General features: G+C 38.0%; 1 protein-coding gene across 2 annotated transcripts in view; it reads left to right on the plus strand.

Moving 5' to 3' along the window:
* gria2b (glutamate receptor, ionotropic, AMPA 2b) overlaps positions 1 to 2,522 on the plus strand; it is a 56,446-nt gene extending 53,924 nt beyond the window's left edge. For both annotated transcript variants that reach the window (XM_042419431.1, XM_042419432.1), the window contains exon 16: positions 426 to 2,522. In XM_042419431.1, coding sequence (XP_042275365.1) covers positions 426 to 590 — 165 coding nt within the window. In that variant the 3' untranslated portion in view covers positions 591 to 2,522. The remainder of the gene's footprint in view (positions 1 to 425) is intronic.
* The last annotated feature ends 19,186 nt before the right edge of the window (positions 2,523 to 21,708 follow it).

Genomic DNA, 21,708 nt, shown 5'->3' on the forward strand with positions numbered 1-21,708 from the left:
AATGAGAGAGAGAGAGAGAGATATCCCCCCTTTTTTAAAGCTTAAAATTGTGTTTGTCCATTTAAGTTTCCTTGCAATTTGAATCCATTTTCATGTATGACTGTTGATGGCCATGCTTGTTTATACCTCTGTCCTAGTAACACATTTCAACAATAATGCTTGCAATGACCATGCATAAGCCTTTACATGATCATTTGCATCTTGCATTGTGTTACCCATGGACGTCATATTTAGTTCTCATCTACATTCTCATGTTTTGAACATTTATAAACTTTTAAGCTTACAGATCTGGAGATACCCTAACCTAACATGCTGTCTCCTTGTTCTTGTATGGATCCTTGTGTGCGTGAATGTGGTAATGTGTGTGTGTGTGTGTGTGTTTGCTTGCGTCTGTGTGTACTGTGTGACTTTGTGTGTTTTTCTAGATGACCTTTGGGGATGCCATGAGGAATAAAGCAAGACTTTCCGTCACTGGGAGTACTGGGGAGAATGGTCGGGTGATGACTCCAGAGTTTCCTAAAGCTGTCCACGCTGTCCCTTACGTGAGACCTGACATGGGACTAAACGTCAGCCTGACAGATCTGTCTTGATCAATGAGAAACTTCTGAGTGCCTTACAATGGTTTCAATAGAGCGATTCTTTTTTTGTCCCTCCCTCTCTCCTTCTGTTCTGGCGCCTTTTCTGTCTCTGTCTGGTGAAAAAGGAAAGGTAGGAGATGGAGGCTTCATTTTGTCTATCACAAAGACTTGTATTGTTGCTCCCTGTCTCTATTTCTCACCATATAAAACGCCTCCCTCACTGGGTGGAATTACATTCTGGAATATAAAAGGGAGGCTCTTTTTTTCTAAACTGATGACACCATGTTTTCCTATCTATCTGTCTGGACTGGACTGAGATGGAAACGGGGGCTTGATTGACGGCAACGGCTGCTTCTGGGAGTCAGAGTTTCAGTCATCTCAACTGTGTGTATGTGTGTGTGCGTGTGTGTGTGTGTGTATGTGTATGTTTAAAGAGCGTGGGGGTGTGTGCGTCCGGGGAAGATGTTGTCAAAAACACACTGTTTCTGTAGCCACCACCGCCAAACAGGATTTTCAAGCACACTTGATATCATCTGCATTAAGATGTGAAATTGTCCTTTTTTCTAAGAAAATCTAAGAAAAAGTTTATTGAAAAAAAAGTATTTTTATGTATTTTCACAAAATAGCTTTTAAATAAACTTGCTTACATACTGGTTGGATATAAACATCTTAATGTGTGAGTATAAAGAAAGAAAAAATACTAAACAGCTTCTAGTTCCATATTTTTAAAGCCAAATACATTGCATATGGGGTGAGATGTTGAAATCATGTAATTAATTCCTATTCTAAACTTTCCTGTATATTTTATTCTTTAACATTTGGTGTTGATATGAAATATATGTCAATGCTTGACATTTGGAATCAATCCTTCTATGCTTTTCTTGTTAGAGTTGGTGCAGCGATTTTGCTTTAATACTTTTGTCTCTTCGTTTGCTTCAGTGCTTTTGCTGTTTGTATTTTTTCTGCCGAGGACCAGGGTTGTTGTTCTACTTTCAAAAGGAAAAATGAATCTGTTTACACACCATGAATGCAAAACAAAAAAACTAAAAATAGTATGGTATGGTATTATTGCATCACGTTTTGAAGTGACATCAAAAGAGGCATCAACATCCACATGGTTTACGTGGTGGTATAAAATGCCAAATAAGTGAGAGTGCCAAATTCTAGTGCCAGTAGATATGAATATAGTCTTAATATAATCAATCACTGTCATCTCAATGAATGTAAATGATACATTCTGTAACTTTTGTAACTAGATGTACAGTTGGTGGCAATGACAGTGCTAATACAATAGCCTTTTTTGCTTTGTTTTCCAGTCTCCATGTATTTTGCATTGATCTGACAATGAAGTAGCACCAGTTGCATGTTGTTGCCGCAGATACTACATACGTTTCTTTCATTACTGCCAAACATGCGTTTTCATTTTAATGTTGAAGTTGTGAGGTTAACTGTTTGAAATTGGAAATACAATGTTAAACATATATACAATATATACATATATACATATATTTTATATAAAAGGTTTAAATGAAAAAGTATTGCCCCTTCCCATTATAGCGCCAAAGCTATCCCCTGCTTCCATTAAATACTAAATTTGATTACTTATTCAGAAAATATAGTTGTTGGGTTTTGTTTTTGGTTTTTTTTTTCAGTTATGCAGTCTTACCATAAGTTAATTACACAACTTATACAGACCAACACTTCTAATCATAGGACACTTTTTTTTTTTTTTTTAAATCTTTGAAACTGACCTATAAAAAGCCCTCCGGTACAACAAAAAGGGGGGTAATCTGTACTATTACTATCACTGTTGTTTTTGTAATCAACAATAGAAACATATACCGTAGTTGCTTATCAATTTCATTGCGTATTCAGGCTATTCTCACTGACATTTTGTATATGGAATGTGTGCTAACTTGTTTATTTTTTGGGACTCTTTCTAAATAAAAGTGGCTGATCTCTTGTTATCTTTCAGTGTGTGTTATTTATTTAGTACTAAAGTAAAGGATCACAACAACAAATGATGTCATTCTTTTTTTAAGTGTCATGAAATTTACTTAAATACAACAAAAGGTTTGCTCTGTCTTCCTTTCAGACGAGCAGGAGTAATGAGCGCCACAGTCATAAAAGTAGAGGGAGATGAGTTCACTGAATTAATTAGTATATCAAACTAACTCAGAGAATTAACAATTCCTTCAATCATTATGCAAATAGATGTCAGTACAGTTCAAGAACAGTGTCATACTGTCTATTTTTGATGGCAAAGGTGACCCATTAGGGAAAATTCATCTGAAAAACAAAGTTAAATTGGAGTGTTTTGAGGTGGAACAGTACATTTCTTAAACTCATTATTTGATGACATTCGTGAACTGACTAATTTACTTTGTATTGATAACAACTGATAAAACCATACATTATTCAGCAGATTTTAATTGGTTTAGTTGTAGGCCCTATACACCAGTGGTCCAACCACACAGGTGTCACTTATTTACCTTGATTAGATGTCAGTCAGTTACAGATTGTGCTTGATTGTAAAGGCCCCTTCACACTGTGCAAGTTGACAATTGTGAGATGAAACTCATCAGTCATGAATGATGATGCTAGATTGCAGTATGAGTCAAATACACAGCTAGATTATAGAGTTTTGGCAAAAACCAAATACACCTTGTGTCAAAATTCTGACATCAGAAATGTAGGACTACAATCCCATAGCGGGCTGGTTGCTATGACCCATGTTTACAAACCAACCAATCGGAAAACAGCAGATACACTTTGCATAATTAGCATTATATGTTGCCCCTTTTTCCCTGGCTGTTATCAGGGCCACACTCTCCCACTCTCCTGTCAATAATAAAATGAATGATGGTTGGATTCCATTTAGCTGTATCAGTTTCAGGGTTTTTTTTTTTGCATGCTGGCTCACTGTCACACTGTCATTGCTTACTGGGACACCTGAATAGAACAAAGCTATCAGTAAGGTTATTAATGACAACTATGCTTTTCTTACTAAAATGTCTGCTATGACAACAGCTTACTGTGCAATTGTTCACATGATGGAGATAAAGGACCTGGTTACAATAGAGGTTTACAGAATATCATGACAAGTTTTAATTTATTTAATAATAAATATTAATGTTGTTTTTTACCTCTGGTAATATAAAGATGAAATCATATTCCGACCCTCGTTTCTGTATTTCAGGTGTAGTCAATGTAAACATTTATACATGCCAAATATATCTTGTTTTCCCAACTTTCATTACATTTTAAACCAGTCAAAAAAGTGTAACTGTCAAAACTCATGGACACACACAACAATTTGGTCACCAAAGAGCCTTTATGGAGTGTTGCAATCCATGAAGAAGAATAAATCTCATAAAGCTCTCACAGAGAGCTTAAATGGCTGAGTTCAAGGTGCCTGTCATCTACCCTCCTTCTGCTGAGTGTTAATGAATGTCACACGTCTCCATGAAGATGGTTGACTTCCTTCTGCTCCATAAAGATAATCCCTCTTTTCTCCTATTCAGGCCATATGCTACCCTCCAGTTCTTTGTATTAATTTTCCATCACACCTGGAAGTTAATGACATCATATTAAAGGGATAGTTTGTATTTTTGAAATGGGGTTGTAGTGTTATCCATAGTCAGTGTATTACCTGCAGTAGATGGGGGTTGGCATGCATCCCAGTTTTGGAGAAGCAGACAGGAGTACCAGCACAGAGCTAAGCAATGTACTGCTGTGGACAGGGCCAGCAGCAAAGCATATTTTAGCCACCTAAACAAAGGCCCAAAAATTCAATATCAGTTTATTTGGTGTTTATTACACCATAGATCAGCTATTTAGGTCAGAAAGTGCGTAATATGGCCATAATACAGTGCACGGCATGCATAGGAATAGGAAAGGGCTGTCTGACGGCAAGATAGAACAGTGAAAATATTCTAAACATAGCATACACTTAAACTGATATTAATTTTTTACATGGGCCTTTGTTTAGGTGGCTAAAACATGCTTTGCTGCTGGCCCCGTCCACAACATGACATTGCTTAGCTTCTGTGCTGGTACTCCTGTCTGCTTCTCCGAAACTGGGGAGTGCCAACCCCCATCTATTGCAGGTAATGCACTGACTATGGATAGGTACTCATACAACCCCACTTCAAAAAATATAAATTATCCCTTAAAATCATGTTTTTGCCACACTCTCTCCATTTAATGAGTGGGCTGTAGCCCAGGGACCACAGGTCTAGAAAATGTTTTATTGGATGTAATATTGACAAATTCGGTAGTACTCACTCAATTGTAGTGGCTTAACAGTTCATTAGTCAAGGGTTGATTTTAAAATGAATGTACCTGGCTGACAAGAACAACTGTGGCATGTGTTTCTGTTTGTCGAGATTTCATGCATATATGCCAAAATAACCACTTTGCTTCTGCATGCAAGGTGGTCAGTTACCGTTTTCATGTGAAAAGAGAGGGCAAAATGCAACTCCACTTTAACTCTTGGCACACACAGGAGGAAACATGTTCACTCTTTCAGACTGTTTGCAGCTATGTGCATATGTAGTGCTATGATTCCAAAATGACCTTCCTCTGGGAGAATGAATGGGGCTTCACCGTCACTGTCGGAGTTCATCCCAGATTTTCAAACTTTGATGTTTTTACCTACACACATCTCACTGTAGAATATGTGATGTGTTGTACTCAGGGGATAGAGGACGGTGTCTTCAAGATAGAGAACACAAACACTCTGACTTTTTAAAAAGCCATTCCTCACTCAAGGCAAAAATCACACAAACTCTGCTCGTCACACCCCTTCACCTCCACTGTACTCACGTAGGTATACTGGTCTAAGCACTTGGAGAGAGAAGAGGGATTGCTCACCATCTGGTGCTGAGTTGGATCAGATGGCTTGGCTACTGGACACATCTGGTAAGCCCAAACATGTAGTGAGGGCTTTGTCTGATGGATGACTCCTTGTAATTAATTCATTGCTTACAAAGATTTGGGATAAAATCTGTTTACCTTTGTATCTTTGCATGAAAGAGCTGTGGCAAGGAAAAATGAAAGTCCATGGGATGATGGCAACCAAGGAACATAGACACTAAAGGCTAACAAGTTAGGGAACATGAGTAAAAACCTGAAATTCATGTCCACTAAAGCCTGATTTATACTGTGTCTCACAGATACATTGTATGATGAATTTGAATGATTTGAATAGGGCAATGGTATGCAAAAGAATTTGCAAAAGAATTCATCATATTTCACCACATATGTGCATGACAACAGATACAGTATATATAAAAAATTAAATAACGTTTTGCTACTTAAGATATGTCTGTAGAGTAATATCACTTGATAAGTCCTTAAGTGTTATTTCCAAAAGAGAAAAATGACAAACAAAAATTAGCTTTTTAATTAAAAATTAAGAGCATGATTAGCTTTAATAATAAACCATCTCATGAGATGAAATTAAATGAGAAAAGTGGGTGAAGTCTTTGGAATTTGGAAGATGGACGCAGGTGAGAGTTACTGTAACACTACAGCTTGAAGGTGTTCCTCAGTGTCAAACAATTAAGTATTCATTGCATGCCCCATTAATCCTTGTTTCTTTAATGATGGAAGGATTTAGCTCTAAAATTATATACCCACAGTTTGAAAGAAAGAGACAACAACAATTTAATTTGCCTATAAAACAGAGTTATTTATGCTATTTGAACACTGCTTAAGGAATACACACATAAACACACCATTTTATTTTTGTTTTAAATGCTGTCCCTATATTTGAAGTATATAATTTACAAGTTTATCTCCTATTTAAGCACAATGTTGCTGTTTGACTTTCAACCAAATTAAAGAGATTTACATAACCTTAATTAGTTATGCTTGGAGCCCACCTTTTGTAGTTTTAGCCTTTACTTCAAGACCAAACCAATGCATTCTTAAAGGTTAGGACTGTCTCGTGGCTACATCCTTTATGGGAGTAGTTGCAGCCTGAGGTTTATTGCCATTTATTGCTTTTGAAGCTTATTTTTAACCTTATGTGCAAGTTAGATTGATAGCATAAGTACTAATGTTAATACCTCTACTAATATTACAAACGTTATTGTTGCTGATGCCTCACTTTAGAAACTGAACACACTCTGACCCTATTATGCTTTTCTTCTTTGGGGAAATGACATATTGAAGTTACATTCCCCAGGAGCCATACTATCATTCCACCAATCGGTCTAAGCACCTTTGTGTAATCAAGTGTGCTTATGGGCCATTAGTTCAGCCAATCATGGCACGGAGGGGTGGTTAACCAAAATTAATCTTTACCCATGTGAACAATCAGTCTGTGAGGTGCCAGCTCTGTGTCCCTCCTTTCCTCCAGTGTTTCATATTGCTGGTTGTCAATGGATATTCTGATAGGATCCTCCCCAGGCTGAAGCTAATGATGACAGAAGGTACACAGGGAATGGCCTGAATCTGCCACCTCATATAGGAGACATCAATAGCACAGCCAGGGCAATGTTTCATCTTCAGGTTTATTAACTAACGACTGCCTTGGCCTCATTGAAATGCAGCAATGGTACAGAAATGCTCACACAGCAATGATGGTGCAGATTTAAGGCACAAGAGTGTAATGTATTTTCTAACTAGAAGTGGTCACAAAATTCACTGTCATATACTTAAAGTTGTTATTGTCCCATCCCACTGATCATCCAAGTAAAAAAATAAATACTAAATAATATTATATACTAAAACCCTTTTTTACAAACCTTTGTTGCAATTTGTTTCATTTCTCTTTAAAATAGTATATATATATATATATATATATATATATATATATATATATATATATATATATACATGAGCGATATATTTTGTGCCGTTTATTCCCTTTTCTTTACTTTATCCATCTACATTTTCAGTGACATTTGTGGTTTGTCTAGCAGCTTAGTGGTCAATCTGTCAGCTAACTTTAATGAAATTGACACCTCACCTAAATGTCACTACAAACGTGACAATTTATGTTAAATTAAATTCAAGTGTTTTGCCTCTAAGAAGCCAATGGAACTTGCAACATAATATGAAAATGACAGGCCTGAGAATTTATTCAACTTCAAAATGTCTGCAACTGAGAAGACAACAATATCTCTGGCATCTAAAACAGCAGTTCAGGCTCACTGTCATACTGTCACACTGTCTACTGTAGCAATGTCCAGTCCGCTTGCACAAACTATCACCTGAGCTCGGCAGACAGCGATGCTAATACAGGATCAGATTAATTTACATCACAATGACTCAGATTGCCATAGACAGGGATTTGCAGCCCTTTGTCTCACAAATGCCAACAGCAATGTGGTGTTTACTCCCAGAGAGCAAGATTACAAAATTTAAAGCCAAACGTTTGTGTGTCCTTTTGTGGAGTCATTGTTTTTTTAATAAATAGCTCACATGTAATATTTTTACCAAATTAATTACAATCAGATTTCACCTTAAGGATAAATAGAATTAATTGTATCTCATAAGAAGAAGACTAGAGATTTTAAATGATTAATTATGTCTGAAAATTAGCCATTAAGATATTCATATGAGATATTGTTTCAGAGATTAAACCACCATGAGCCATGGTGTAGGACTAGTTCAGCTGATGCATTTTTTTGTAGTCAGCCTGAAAGACAATTTACAATCATAATGCTACATGCAGCAAATTTACTAAGAAAATATTTGCACTGGTGTAGAAAGATGATAATTGATTTGCCCCTGAGAGTAAATTAACCTTAAGTGTCTTCTTGTTCAAGCCAATCAGTTATCTCGTTAAGAAAAATATGCACACTAGTGATGTGACAAGAAGAAGGATGACACCAAAACTGGCAACTCTTATTTTGGAAATGCTGATACAAATAATATTAGTACTACCAGGATTAATAGAAGGAGATGAAGAAGGAAAAGGAGAGGAAGGAGACAAAGAATAGGTTGCAAACTGATATAAAATTCAAAAAGAAAAACACAACAGCATTACCAGATAAGATTTAAAAATGACTTGCACTGCTGACTCTATTAGTGCCCAAGAAGAGCATGTAACTGAAGTCACTGATGTAGAATAATGTACATTTTTTAATCCAGGACATTGAAAAAAAATGGGTGCAAATTACAGTTTACAAGGAAGAATGAGTAGACACTTTTGTACTGATGAGGCTGAAATTCCTTCTTTCAGGGGCTATGACAATGTTCTTGATCACATATTGACATCATAAGCTACATGCATGGTTGTTTATTCTGTCTGAAGTTACACACAGAGGATACAGAGACGATGAAGAGATAGTGTTATGAGTTGGGGTACACCTCCAATGACATTTCCAATGCAGATGTGACATTTTCAATTAATTTCCTCTTGTATTATGCACCACTAACAATAGTATGGTTCATTAGTTTCATATGACTATAGCTCTAGTGGGGGGGAAAAAAGGCAACCATTTTACTGGAAGTAGACTAAACACTACAGTGAGTGATTAGAAACCCTGAGTGATTACCAAAGCATCTCACCACTGCCACACAGAGCAAAGACGAAACACATTTCTGAGGCAGCCAAGGTAGTGGGTGGTGTTATATGCTGTAAAACAGTTATCCTCTGGCTGGGTTGTCATAGCAACAGTGTTGCTGGGTTCTCATGTTCCAGTACAGCATGTCATCCCTGTAGCTGCACATTGATGCTGGGGGGAGGGGCTGCTCTTCCATGCATACCACCATTTTAAGTCACCCATGAGAATAAAACAAACAGCTGTTGTGTTTTATCGACATAGAGAGTGAGTATATAATCATGTGTGATTTCAGACGGAGTGAAAGTGAGGGGCGCTTCAAAATGAACTGAGAGCATTCTCTCTCTTGAACGAGGTCGAATACATTTCCATGGTAACGGACCATGGCAAGCTGTTTTCTGTTGTTTTCCATTGCTTCATGCACGTCAAAGGTGTGCGAGCAGCTTTGAGATGGCATTTCTTCTGCAAATGTCACAGATGCAACTTAGCAGACACAGCAGCTGGGTAGTGTAACAGTGACATTCAAAAAAAAAGCAAACTGGAGATTTGCACTTTGATCACATCTGTATAATTTATGATTTTCCTCTGTGGTGTGACAGGTTAAGTACTATATGTGCCGCAATCAATCAGATGTCTTTGAGTCCAAAGATCCTCATTCACTTCCATTTTCCATGACTAATTCAAGCCAGCAACACAAACAAATCAAAGACAACAGTCAGAGACAAACAATCCTATCCTTTCTCTCAATTTAGAGTTTGTTGTTTCTTTCTCTCCCCTTTCAATTTTTCGCATTGTTCACGCTCACTTGCTTGCCAGTGCTGGCTGAGCAATAAACTAATGGTCTGTCTCATAACATCGTTGGATATATGACGATGTACAGAGAGAGCCCATCATCAGATGCTGCCTTTAAGCACTTGGGAAAATAGATCACACCAACAGATACAAGAAATGCACAATATGGATATGCTCACTGGATGAACTATTTCTTCCGATTTTATCCAACCCAGGGGACCACCTTGTGTATGTGTGCAAGGGGTGTAGATTCACTTAAAGGAAAGTATGTGGTCTTGGGCCTGTAGTGTAGCATTGCTACTCTATTCCCTTATGTTAAAGACTAAACTAATTCAATTCTGTGCAAATTCTGCCTTTTTTGGCCTTGTTTATAAGTATAGTAAAGCCAAATGTACACAGCACGGTTGAGTAAATATGCCGTCAATCAAACCACCACTGATGTTTCTGATACAAATGTAAAGCTTTGAAAATGCAAGCAACTGCCAATAAGTTACATCCCTCTGCTGTGTAATAAATACAAAGATTATACATTATAGCATATTTATTATATCATATTTGTACATATATTTCACAATCAATGTGATATAAATTTGCATTAGAGAGCAATAAAATATTAGTGTAAAATAGTGTTGCCATTTGTTACAGGAAATTTGAAATATTCAATATAGACGGTACCAAAAACATCAAATATGGCACTAGTCAAAGCAGAATCCCAATTCAGCAAAATGCTACCATGAGTTGATGCACTATAAATGATATATGAAGAAAGGTTCATGTCTGCAAAATAATTATGTGATAGGAAATCGGTAAACAACATTGCAGCTGATTTGACGAAGGACAAATTATGCAGCAGCTGTTTGGGGTGTGCCACAGTGAGTTGCCATCTGTGCAAAGAAGTCTTAAGCTGTAGAAGTCAGTACATTGCTATTTTCAGTCCACCTTCATTCATTGATTCCTAATAATGATCTGAATTTTGAATTTGTGTTTCTATTTCTATTATAAGTTGTTGTATGTGCTTGATCTGAGACATTTACATGTGTCACTGATCCTTCCTGTCTCTCCAAAATCAAATCTTTAATTTCAGTTGTGAAATAAAACTTAAATGAAATGTTAACCAGAGATCTGAGGCATCAGTATAGGGACACATTTCAAAATGGGACATATTTGGTTTCCTATGGAAGAATCCACTCTCAGACAGACACCATCTGCCTCCAAATGTCTTGCTTTTGCCAATGGAGTTGGCATTGTCAGTGGTGTCAGGGGAAATGGACCTTTCGTCTGGGAAGATGGATCTTCCATGTCCACTGAAGACCACTAAGATTAAATCTTTCATCACACTGGCTTGCCCTGATTTATGTACCCTATGTAGATTGCAATACTATTCACATGGGCAAACTGCCTTTCAGCTATGCATGAGCAAAGGCTCATACTGCTGCTGATCAGCAGCTGTGTGTGTGTGCATGTGTCAGGATAAGGGTGAATGATAGGGTGCCCGTGTGTGTGTGTGTGTGTGTGTGTGTGTGTGTGTGTGTGTGTGTGTGCGTGTGTGCTTTTGTACTTCTATCTTTGTGTGGACCAATTTGAGTTTAGACCTTGAGAGTGAGGATGTTTTTGGAAAGTGAGGGCATTCTGGTCATTACTCTCTGCTTTAAAAGGCTGATGCAGGGTTAAGACTTGGTTTTAGGGTTGCAGCTGAAGCAATTATGTTTAGATCAGGGATAAGGTAAAGAAAAATGTGTTTCTACAAGCTTGGTGGTGTAGTGACTCCTCACAGGGCCACTTATATATGGTAGCTTGCAACTGCTAACATGCTAGCCATCCAGGAACATGTTAGCACTAGTCAGCTACAATAGCTTCACACTTCTTTCTATTTTCTCTGCACTGGGCCATTTACTCTCCCCGGCATTATTTTTCATGATTGTATATAATTTTATTAATTAATAGTTTTTGATTGGGGGGCGCTCTCCAAGCTACCACACTTACTGTCAGTTAACTGTCATTTGTCAGTTAACTGTCAATTGTTACAATAGGTTTACATAGCTTATTGCAAACATGTATTATTACCATTGACGATCCGGTTGCCAACTTTCACGCCTTGACCGTGAGACTAACACCATTGACATTTTTCACACACTCTCACACCACATGTCCATTTTCTCACACAGTGAAAAAGAAATTCATGATTGATAAAGTCGCAGCACAAAAGGAGGACACCGACAGCACACGGACAGAGAAGACAGAGCAGCACAGCGCAACAGCAGCACCGTGCAGCAGTGAGTTATTCAGACCATCAGGGGTAAAGACAGAAACATACACATCTATTATATTGTAATTTGCTCCCATGTATGTCGTTTAAAGTAATCTTAGTCAGCGGCTCTTCTGGCAGCAGCAGTGTCTCTCCCTCTCCTCTTGCGCCATATGCACACAGGCAGGAGTGAGAGTGAGTTACTATGGTTACGGGGATGCTCTGTGTCTCTGTTGCTCTGGATCTTTCTTGCTATATACTGCTCTTGATGAATTCTTGGTTTTCATTGCACCCTCAATCTAACTAATCTAGACTAGTACAGGTGGCTGTTTCTTGACTTAATCCAAGAGGTTAGGTGGTAGGTGTATCTTTGCAAGTTTGCTCCCCCTTTTTAAAACATAACTAGGTGCCTATGCTTGCACGTATTGTCTTTTTGTGTGGGGGTGGCTCACAGATTTCAATCACTGACCTCACAGATTTCAGTCATGTTAACTTGACAGGTATGGAACGGTCATTTTTGTAATTTAATGAATTTGTCGGGTGTTACTCAGGATCTGTTGGTGTAAGTTGTGGAGTTGGTCTATGTATTGCAGCATTGTAGCACTAAACAAGGCCAGAGAGCGGTTGAGTTGGAGTCATTGTCGCATTGTCACATTCACCAAACTTGAACTTAATGCAAATACCATTAAAATGGTCATTTCTTATTTATGTTACTGTCATGAAACAACATGGATAGGCATACAAGTCTGTACATTTTTGTTTATTTACTGTAAAAATAATACACACGTAACCTCAACAAAATTATGAGTAGAGTAAAACACTTTGATTCCGTAAGTTATCAGCTGTAGCATACAGCCTAATATTTTGGGAGGATAATGAAACATTGCTTTACTTACACTCAATACCTGCATATTCTAGTGTGTCCTGCACTCTTGTCACCTGAAAGATGCATTCAAAAATTCAAAATACTCAAACGGATCAGTATATTTAGAGGTCCAGACCCAGGTACATTGAGGCAACATAACATTCAAACTTCCTGACACTACATATGGGCTAGTGTTGCTATAGGAGTCAACGTAGAACAGGCCACCACATGGCAGGAGAGGTGAAGGGGGATTGACACTGTTTCCATGGATGGATGGCCAATTATACAGGGTCCGGGATTCCATCTCTGTTTTCACCCTCATGAACACTGCCTCAGAGGGAGGCACATTGATTTTCCTTCAGGAGGATCTAATTCATTCAGAAGCCTGTATGCAACCCAGAAGTTAGATGCTCTGTGATGAAGTGGTTTGATACAGTTTTTATCTAATTTTGACATGTTAAACTGCTGGGAATACTTCTTCGCTGCACTTTATTGTTTTCAGTAAGATTTAATAACATAGGTGGGCCAAATAAGTCATAGACTTTTAGGGATTTAAAAAGAAATTCCTGAGGAGCTGCAAATTACTGAGATTTCCAAGTAATGGAGGTATAATACTCACAAACATGTGAAACACAAAATTACACATTTAATGTGTAATGTTACGAAAACTGTAACAGTTCAAAAATTATATTTTGCCACTTTACGAGGCATTATGTGCCAAAAAATTTCTTGGTCATGACCAGTAACTTCCTCCAGTCTCCATTGGTCGCCTGGCATGTGCTCAAAGCCAAAAGAGTCCAACACATAAACTCAAATGTAGAATATAATGTGGAAATTTGTGACCTTTAAAGGTGCCACTCTTTGGATTTTGCTACCACACCTCTACTTTTTTCAATTTTGTTATCGTGTAAAATAATTCAGCAACAGTCCACTGCTATCTGGGTCAGTGTTAAACAACGTTAAAAGATGCTTCTACAGACATGCTGAAGGGGCGGGTACAGCCAGATAAAGTAACCAAATGTGATTGGCTGGGGGAGAGAAACAGGGGGTCAGCTGAGCCACAGCAAATCTCTCTTACTCTCTGGTGGTTCTTCCGATTGCCAGTCTACCCAATGCTGGAATTGGTTGAATGTACATTTTCTTTGATCACTTGTACATTCCTGGAGGGACTCAAAAATTGTTGTAGAAGATTTCTGTATGGAGTATTTCTCCAGAATATCTTTATACTACAATGACTACATTGGCCAATCCAGCAGAGATGAAACCCACATATTGGGCAAATTGTTGGCATAATGAGATGCTACTATGAAAGTAAATGGCAGTATATGTGAGGATACATTTTGCGACTGCTCTGTTTATACTCACAGAACAAGAATTTGGGGTATTGGGATTGGTTGAAACAAATGAAAGCTTCACTGTAAGCACAAAAAGAAGTCTTTTTCTTGGCCAATACTGAGTGCTTCTCTTCTTCCTTTATATTCTGAGCATGTACAATCATTACTTCATATTTCCTGCTTAACTTTATTATCCAACAGGCCATAGGACTCAGAAGATATTAACTGAAGTTTTCCCTAATGCCTTTACAAGTGCCATGTTCATAGGAAATATATCCTGTATGTAGATTTACATTTAACAAGCAACTTGGTCAGGCAGGCTGACTCTTTAGTTGTACAAAGAGTTCCCAGTTTTCATATTTGGCCTTTTTTTCCCCCCTAATTTAGTCATAGCTGTATTATTGTTCTTGTCACTGCCAACTCCCATTGTTGGCCTGGGGAACCACTTCTTCTCACCTGTCAGCATGGACTTTTGTAAGAGGGGTGTAATGCAGGTGGATACTCATGCTATCTCCCCCAGACACCATGGGACATGGGAAGTGAGAAGGACATGCTTTCTGGGTGGGTGGAAAACACCCATGGGCGAGGACAGATGGGGACAAAATTGGACCCGCCACTAATCAGCAGGATGAGTTCCATCAGTGACCCCTGTGTTCTGCAAACTCCAGCTCATAAAGCCAAGGGACAGCTCGTTCTCACTCCCACCTCGTCACATACTGAAGCTTGGTCAGGACCCCTTGGCGTCACTTTTTAATGCACTGGGTACCCCTTTAGCATCACTTTTCAACGTGCAGGGTAGTCCAATAGACTTCTATAGAACTCTCACTATGTCTGAAATAGACACCATGAGACCGATGATGTCTATATAAGGTGACAAATTTCCATAATCAGAGGTGGCGGGTTGGGTGGATGGGTATATAAATAGATGGCAAAAACTTTGCTGCAAGAGAAGCTGTTCGCTTCCTGTTTCTGTTTTAACCGCAAGTCGGGACAATGTTAAACTGTGAGTCGGTACAGTTTAAAACCGAGGGTTGGGACAGTTTTCAACCAAGGGTCAGTGCAGTTTTTAATCCAAACCACAATCTTTCCTTAACCCTAACCAAGTGGTTTTTGTGCCTAAATCAAACCAGACCTTAACCACAGTACTGTCACACCATAAAACATAATTATTTTTTAACAATGTCCTGACTCGCAGTTTAAAACTACGGTTGGAAATGGGAAGCAAACAGCTGTCTCCTCCAGCATATTTATCTAGCCATCCACCCAACCCCTTACCTCTGAATATGGAAATTTGTCACCTTATATAGATGTCATCGGTCTCATGGCATTTATTTCAGACATAGTGAGAGTTCTATAGAAGTCTATTGGATTACCCTGCACATTGAAAAGTGATGCTAAAGGGGTACCCAGTCACCAAGGGGCCCTGACCAAGCTTCAATATGTGATGAGTTGGGAGTGAGAGCGTGTTGCAAGTGAACATCAGGGATGAGGCTTAACACCATCTGTCTTGGCTGGCACCATATCACTATACCTTGTTTGGTTGGCCATCATTTACTGCTGAAACCAAAACCTGCACCAACCTCTTCTCTTAGCAGCAGCCAAAATAAGAAAATATCTGAAATAAAACTGGAGTCCCTACTGTTTGCCTAATAACCTCACAGTGACAACAAGATTCAAGAAAGTCATTGCTCCTGACCAAGACATAGTCTCACACAGAACTCACTGCAAAACTACAAACTGTTGTTTTTGTACAAATCAAACAAATAAATTATAATGTGTTAATTAGTTCTAGAGGCTAGCTGTTTGACCCTGTTTTCACTCCAGTCTTTGTGCTAAGCTAGCTAGCTGTAGCTTCACATTTAACTGACAAGAGTGCTATCAATCTTCTCATCTAATTCTCAGTAAGAAAGTGAATGTGCCTATTTCCCAAAATGTTGAACAATTGATTACACATAGATGATGATGACAAATTTGCCAAAACATAGCCTTCTGTGAATCCTTAATGTTCTACTACTACTACTACTACTACTACTACTACTAATAATAATAATAATAATAATAATAATAATAATAATAATGATAGTAAAAACAATAATAAACTTTATTTGTATAGTACTTTTCTTAAAACTTGCTTTACATACAATAAAACCCAAGGAGACAGTGATGTAAAATTACCAAAATTAAAGAAATAACAGAACTGAATACTAGAGAAGGGAGAATCAGCAAGTATGCTTCATCATTTAAAAACCTTACACAGGACACATAATAACAAAAAATAAGCTGTTGTAGAGACAATACATGTTACCTTTTAATCACAAGATGGTATCATACATAGCTAGGGTGCCTGTTATCTAACATAACTACCAGCTTTGTCCCAGGAATGCTCTAGATCTCCACTCAGACCATTGCCACTCATGCTGTGTACTAAGCAGAGCTCTCTTTATTTATTGATAGGGACATTATTATTCTGCATGTCGAAGGCTTGATGTTGATAGCAGCTTGCTGTATATACATGGCTGCAGTGTTAGCACTGGAATCAAGAGAAAGTATTTTCCTCCACACAATGTGTTCTTAGATTTTATGAGTTTATTTTACATACATGAGGAAATATTGGAATGTATGTTTGGTCATTTTGAACAGGAATGTAGAACATAAATGACTTTTTGAAAAGCACTGACTGTTTGGCCTCAGCTCTCAATTAATTATGTTAGCCTGAGGAACAGACTTTGCTTAAGAGAATAGAATTTGTTTGGTTCTTTTTAAACAATCTCAGGTCTGTTTACCGGGTGTATTTGGTTGGTTCATTTAGGCTGGTGTGAAAGCCATCAGTCTGGTGCAGACCAAAGAACCACACCAAGACCATCCAAAAAGGTGGTGGGTCACAGTCTACCTGTTCCATTCAGGCTCTGGTATGGTTCATTTATGATGTGAAATAGTTAATCTTGTGGTTGGTAGCAGACCAACCACAAGATTTTATGAAATAAGCCATTTTAGCATTAATTCAAAAGCTAAACTAGTATTAAATCTTTACATCAGACCCCTCCCATGTTTTATTTGGAGAATATCAGATTTTGCCATCAAACAGAAGATTTAGATCCCACAGGTTAGACTGAGCAAATTAAAAGAGCTTTTTTGTTACTCAGTCTGGTAACCTGTTAAATCTGGGTTCTGTTTGTTTCCAGGCTTTATGCTAAGCTACGCTAACTGGCTGCCATAGCATATTTACCAAACAGGCACAAGAGCGGTATCGATCCTCTTATTTAACTCTTAGCAACAAAACAAATAAGCTTATTTCACAAAATGTCAAACTATTCCTTGAAAAAAGAGGCGGTTTGTGCTTATATCCTACACCGTGTATTTTGCCAGTTCCACATTAAAATGTATTACTGTAATGGTACAAGATGCCATGTTTGTCATTATTCATGATCGTTTCTCATATAATGCTTGACATCAGGTTTTTCTTCATGAGAGAAAAATTAAGACCAAAGGCACAGTACAAGTGCTTCATGAATTGCTGTGAGTCACTGGAATTTAATATTCTCACGCAGGTCCATGCGGGGCTGATAATGAATGATTACACCAAAGCTGCCCAATAAAGGAGTTACTTGTCTGTCCATATAACTACATATTTACACCTTTTGGTTTGTTTATTATAAGTCACTGTGAACAAGAACTAAAAGGAAACAATAGATAATTTATCCCAGACCAATTTAACCAAACTACAGGTATAAAATTGTTTTTCATCGGTGTAAGAAAGATGTCACTTACTGTAGATGCCTAATCAGAAATGCTATCAAATTATTCCACATTTTATGACATTGTGAGCTGCAACACCAATCGAGATTCAGCTACACTATATACAGATAACACTGAAATACCCATGAGCTATGTTCCCTGAAGGTTCGACTTTGAAGCCTCTTAGTGACAGACATACAAACACCCACATTGCATATTCACGGTAGTCCAGAAGGCAAAACAGCCTCACCTTGTGTGAAGCTTGGCACTCAGTAGATTTCTATTTGCCAGTGATGCCTCCCCACACACACACCACCCTCTCTAAATCTACAAACACACACATGCAAACAGTTCCCCAGAGGGTGATGGATCTAAGCCGCTACTCTCCTCTGTCAGGCTGTAATAAGGCTTTCCATGCCTGCAGCCTTCGTCTATTTGGCCCCTGATCTATCAAGCCTATGCCAAGGTGTCAGAACCTATTAACCAGGAGACCCAAGGGCCACTCCCATCAATATTATGTTTACGCTCATTGCGCCAGATAAACTTCATCCATCTACCTTTTTCAAAGACAATGCTGAAGACACAGTAACATACTGGTATAGAAAATTGATGGATAGATAGATGGATGACCTGGTCAAATATGTTCAGTCCTGTCCTTGAATATGGCACACAAGAGTAGCAGTCCCTTGTTAGAGTGTCATCTCCTTGCCTATTAAGAAAGAGTGAGACATATACACATAACCCTGTTGTGCTATATAAGAAAAAAAGAGCATGTATAGATGCTTCAGAGAGACAGAAAGGGTGTGATGTTGTGTTTATGTGAGAGAAAAATGCAGTTGTTATGAGAGAAACACAGATAAAGATCGACAAATCCAACAGAATACCACAACCACTGCTTTTCAACAGAATACCACAGAATACCACAACAGAATACCACAACCACTGCTTCAAAGCAGCCACTTACAGAGCTACACTGTGAAGGTGGACAGATTGTAACGACAGGTGCTCCTCAGCAGTTTTCTGTCCCTAAATGGAAACCCACGCCAACCCCCAACCCCCAACCCACAGCTTTTCTCCTGATCTAGCTGAGCACCTCTATTTATTTCACCCTTAGATTTGTCTCCCCTCTCAGTCTCTGTCTATATCTCATTAATCTCTGCTGCTAACCAACAGCAAACCCATGACAAACATGCAGTCATAAAACTATCTTTCATAAAACAACTAACTGACCCATTAACCCACCAACACAGACCCACACTCAATAGACAATCCATGTGGAACCATAAATACACTCAAAAGGTAGACTTATACTTCTTCATCACTGTCCATTGATGCCACTGACATAGGAAGTGATTTATAGATCAGCATCAGTTCCACCCATTGACAGACTTTATCAGACTGTGTGCCTTAAAGAGTAATATCACCAGGCTGAAAAGCAATGTTTTGCTGCCCTCTCTGAAAGTTTACCATCTGTTTCACCTCCGACCACACCCAGCAGAACTGATTGAGCAAGCAAGGTGCAACTGCATCAAGTAGAAGGTTTGCAATTGCTCCTGCTAGATCAAAATATATTAGAATTAAAAATACAAGCTGCCCAAACTAATCACAGGTCTTGCTGTCTCTATGTGGTATCTTCGTAGCAGCTGTAGACTTTAAGTCTAGTTTCAGAGGAAGAACATGTTAGCTCTGACGTAACATATGGTGTAGCTATCGTGGATGTATTAAAAGAGCTATATACAGTGCAACCAGTCAGCCTTACTGCCATTTTACACTGGTAGCAAACTGCAACAAAACTACCCCAGCTGCCCCAGCGTCCAAAAAAGCATTTTCTTCATAGACCGTCATTATAAAACAAATTTAAAACTGCAAAACTGTTGATAATACACTTCAGGGCAAACAAGGTCAGTTATTATTCTTTGTATTGTGAATTTTTTAACCATCAAGACCTTAAAAAACTTTCCCAGAGCCGACAATTTCAATTTAATTAAATTCAATTCAGTGGGTTTTATTGGCATGAAAGTTTTGAAAACGATGTTGCTAAAGCATCAAAATATAATTTCTGCAAATATTTGGACAGTACAAAATAACAATAATATGAACATTAACATAACATTAAGATTGATAAATATTAATTATATTAAAATTGATATATATTAATTATATATACAGTATATCCTATATCTGTATTTGTGTGTGTGTCAGGTTGTGGCATGTTATTGTTACGCACATGACGGCATCCCAATGTAAAGAGGGCATGAGGCAAGACCACGGAGAGAAACACTCATGTGCAGTGGACCACACAATGTAGAGGCAAACGAGAAAGAAAAAGGTTGTTTTTTTTGGCTAATGCACATGGGTGAGCAATTTTCATTCATATAAATGGCAACAACAAACAAAAACTAACCTATCAGCTAACCCAGAGCCAACACACCAATCTCTAACAATACTTGCCATCTAACCGACACCAACTAGTGTCACCACCAGCTAACCACCTAACAACTACTCAAAATCATGAATTAACTAATGACTCACTCTCAAAAACAACCTTTATATCCAACAAGGAGCTCACTGTCATCATCCTGCTAGTGGACTCAAACAAAACCCAGCACCAACAACCCTGTGGGAAAGGTAAGCCATTAGCATCCTCTCAATTATTGAATTTTTGTGTTCTTTTCTCCTCTGCTATAGCTCTCTGGTAGTCTTGCAATCACCGCTGTCATTATACAGCTGAATGAACAAAGACTGCCCGCGGCATTTAGGAAGGAGAAGCCCTCACATGGAACTCCAACTGGAACCCTCAGTGTGCTTCAGAGGGAGAGATACACATCACTGACTTGGAGTCCCGGACATGCCCTCCTCACATTTCAAATGGGAATCACTGTAATACATTATTTAACTGCTGAAATTGAAAAAGTGCTAAACATTTTTTTCATTCTTTTTTTTGGCTGAGAAGCAGACAGAACATCACCAGAGATTAACAAAACAGTGAATAGGAATTTCTCACATTTGATAGTTTTAAAGTGTTGTTCAGCAATTAGTAAATTAATGCCATAGCCTCAGAATAATTATCTATAATACAAATAAACTATACCATTATAATTATATCAATAATTATGTTGTTATTTTTATTTTTGTTTTTATGTATTTATGTATGTAATTATCAGTTATGAGTCCCCTTTTCTAAAATTAATGTTTCTGTCAGTGACATGAAAGGAGACAGACATTCCTATTTGAGAAAGTTTAAAAATTATATTATCCTTTTGGTTTAAGAAACCTTTTAAAATACAATTGAATTTATTTTAAAAAGAAAAAGTTGTAACTGTATTAGACTTACTACAGCTTCCCCTGCTTGCTACATGCACATATAGCATCATAAGATTCACAGTTTAAACCTTAACCGCTTTTGTCATCCACACAGCACAATGGGAATCATTGTTATTATGTCGGTAAATTTGCTTAATGCTGCCTTGTTCCTGCATTCAATTAAAGGTACATTGTTTTTGAAATGATGGACAGGTATGGTTAATGGTATTAATATTGTAAACTTTGGTCCAAACTAAAAATACCCATTGTAGTTGCTCATTAATTATTTAGCCCAACAGGACAGAATCATTCTCCCGCTGAAAACATACTTCCCGCA

Source organism: Thunnus maccoyii, chromosome 8 (genome assembly GCF_910596095.1).
Source record: "Thunnus maccoyii chromosome 8, fThuMac1.1, whole genome shotgun sequence".
Lineage (NCBI taxonomy): Eukaryota > Metazoa > Chordata > Actinopteri > Scombriformes > Scombridae > Thunnus > Thunnus maccoyii.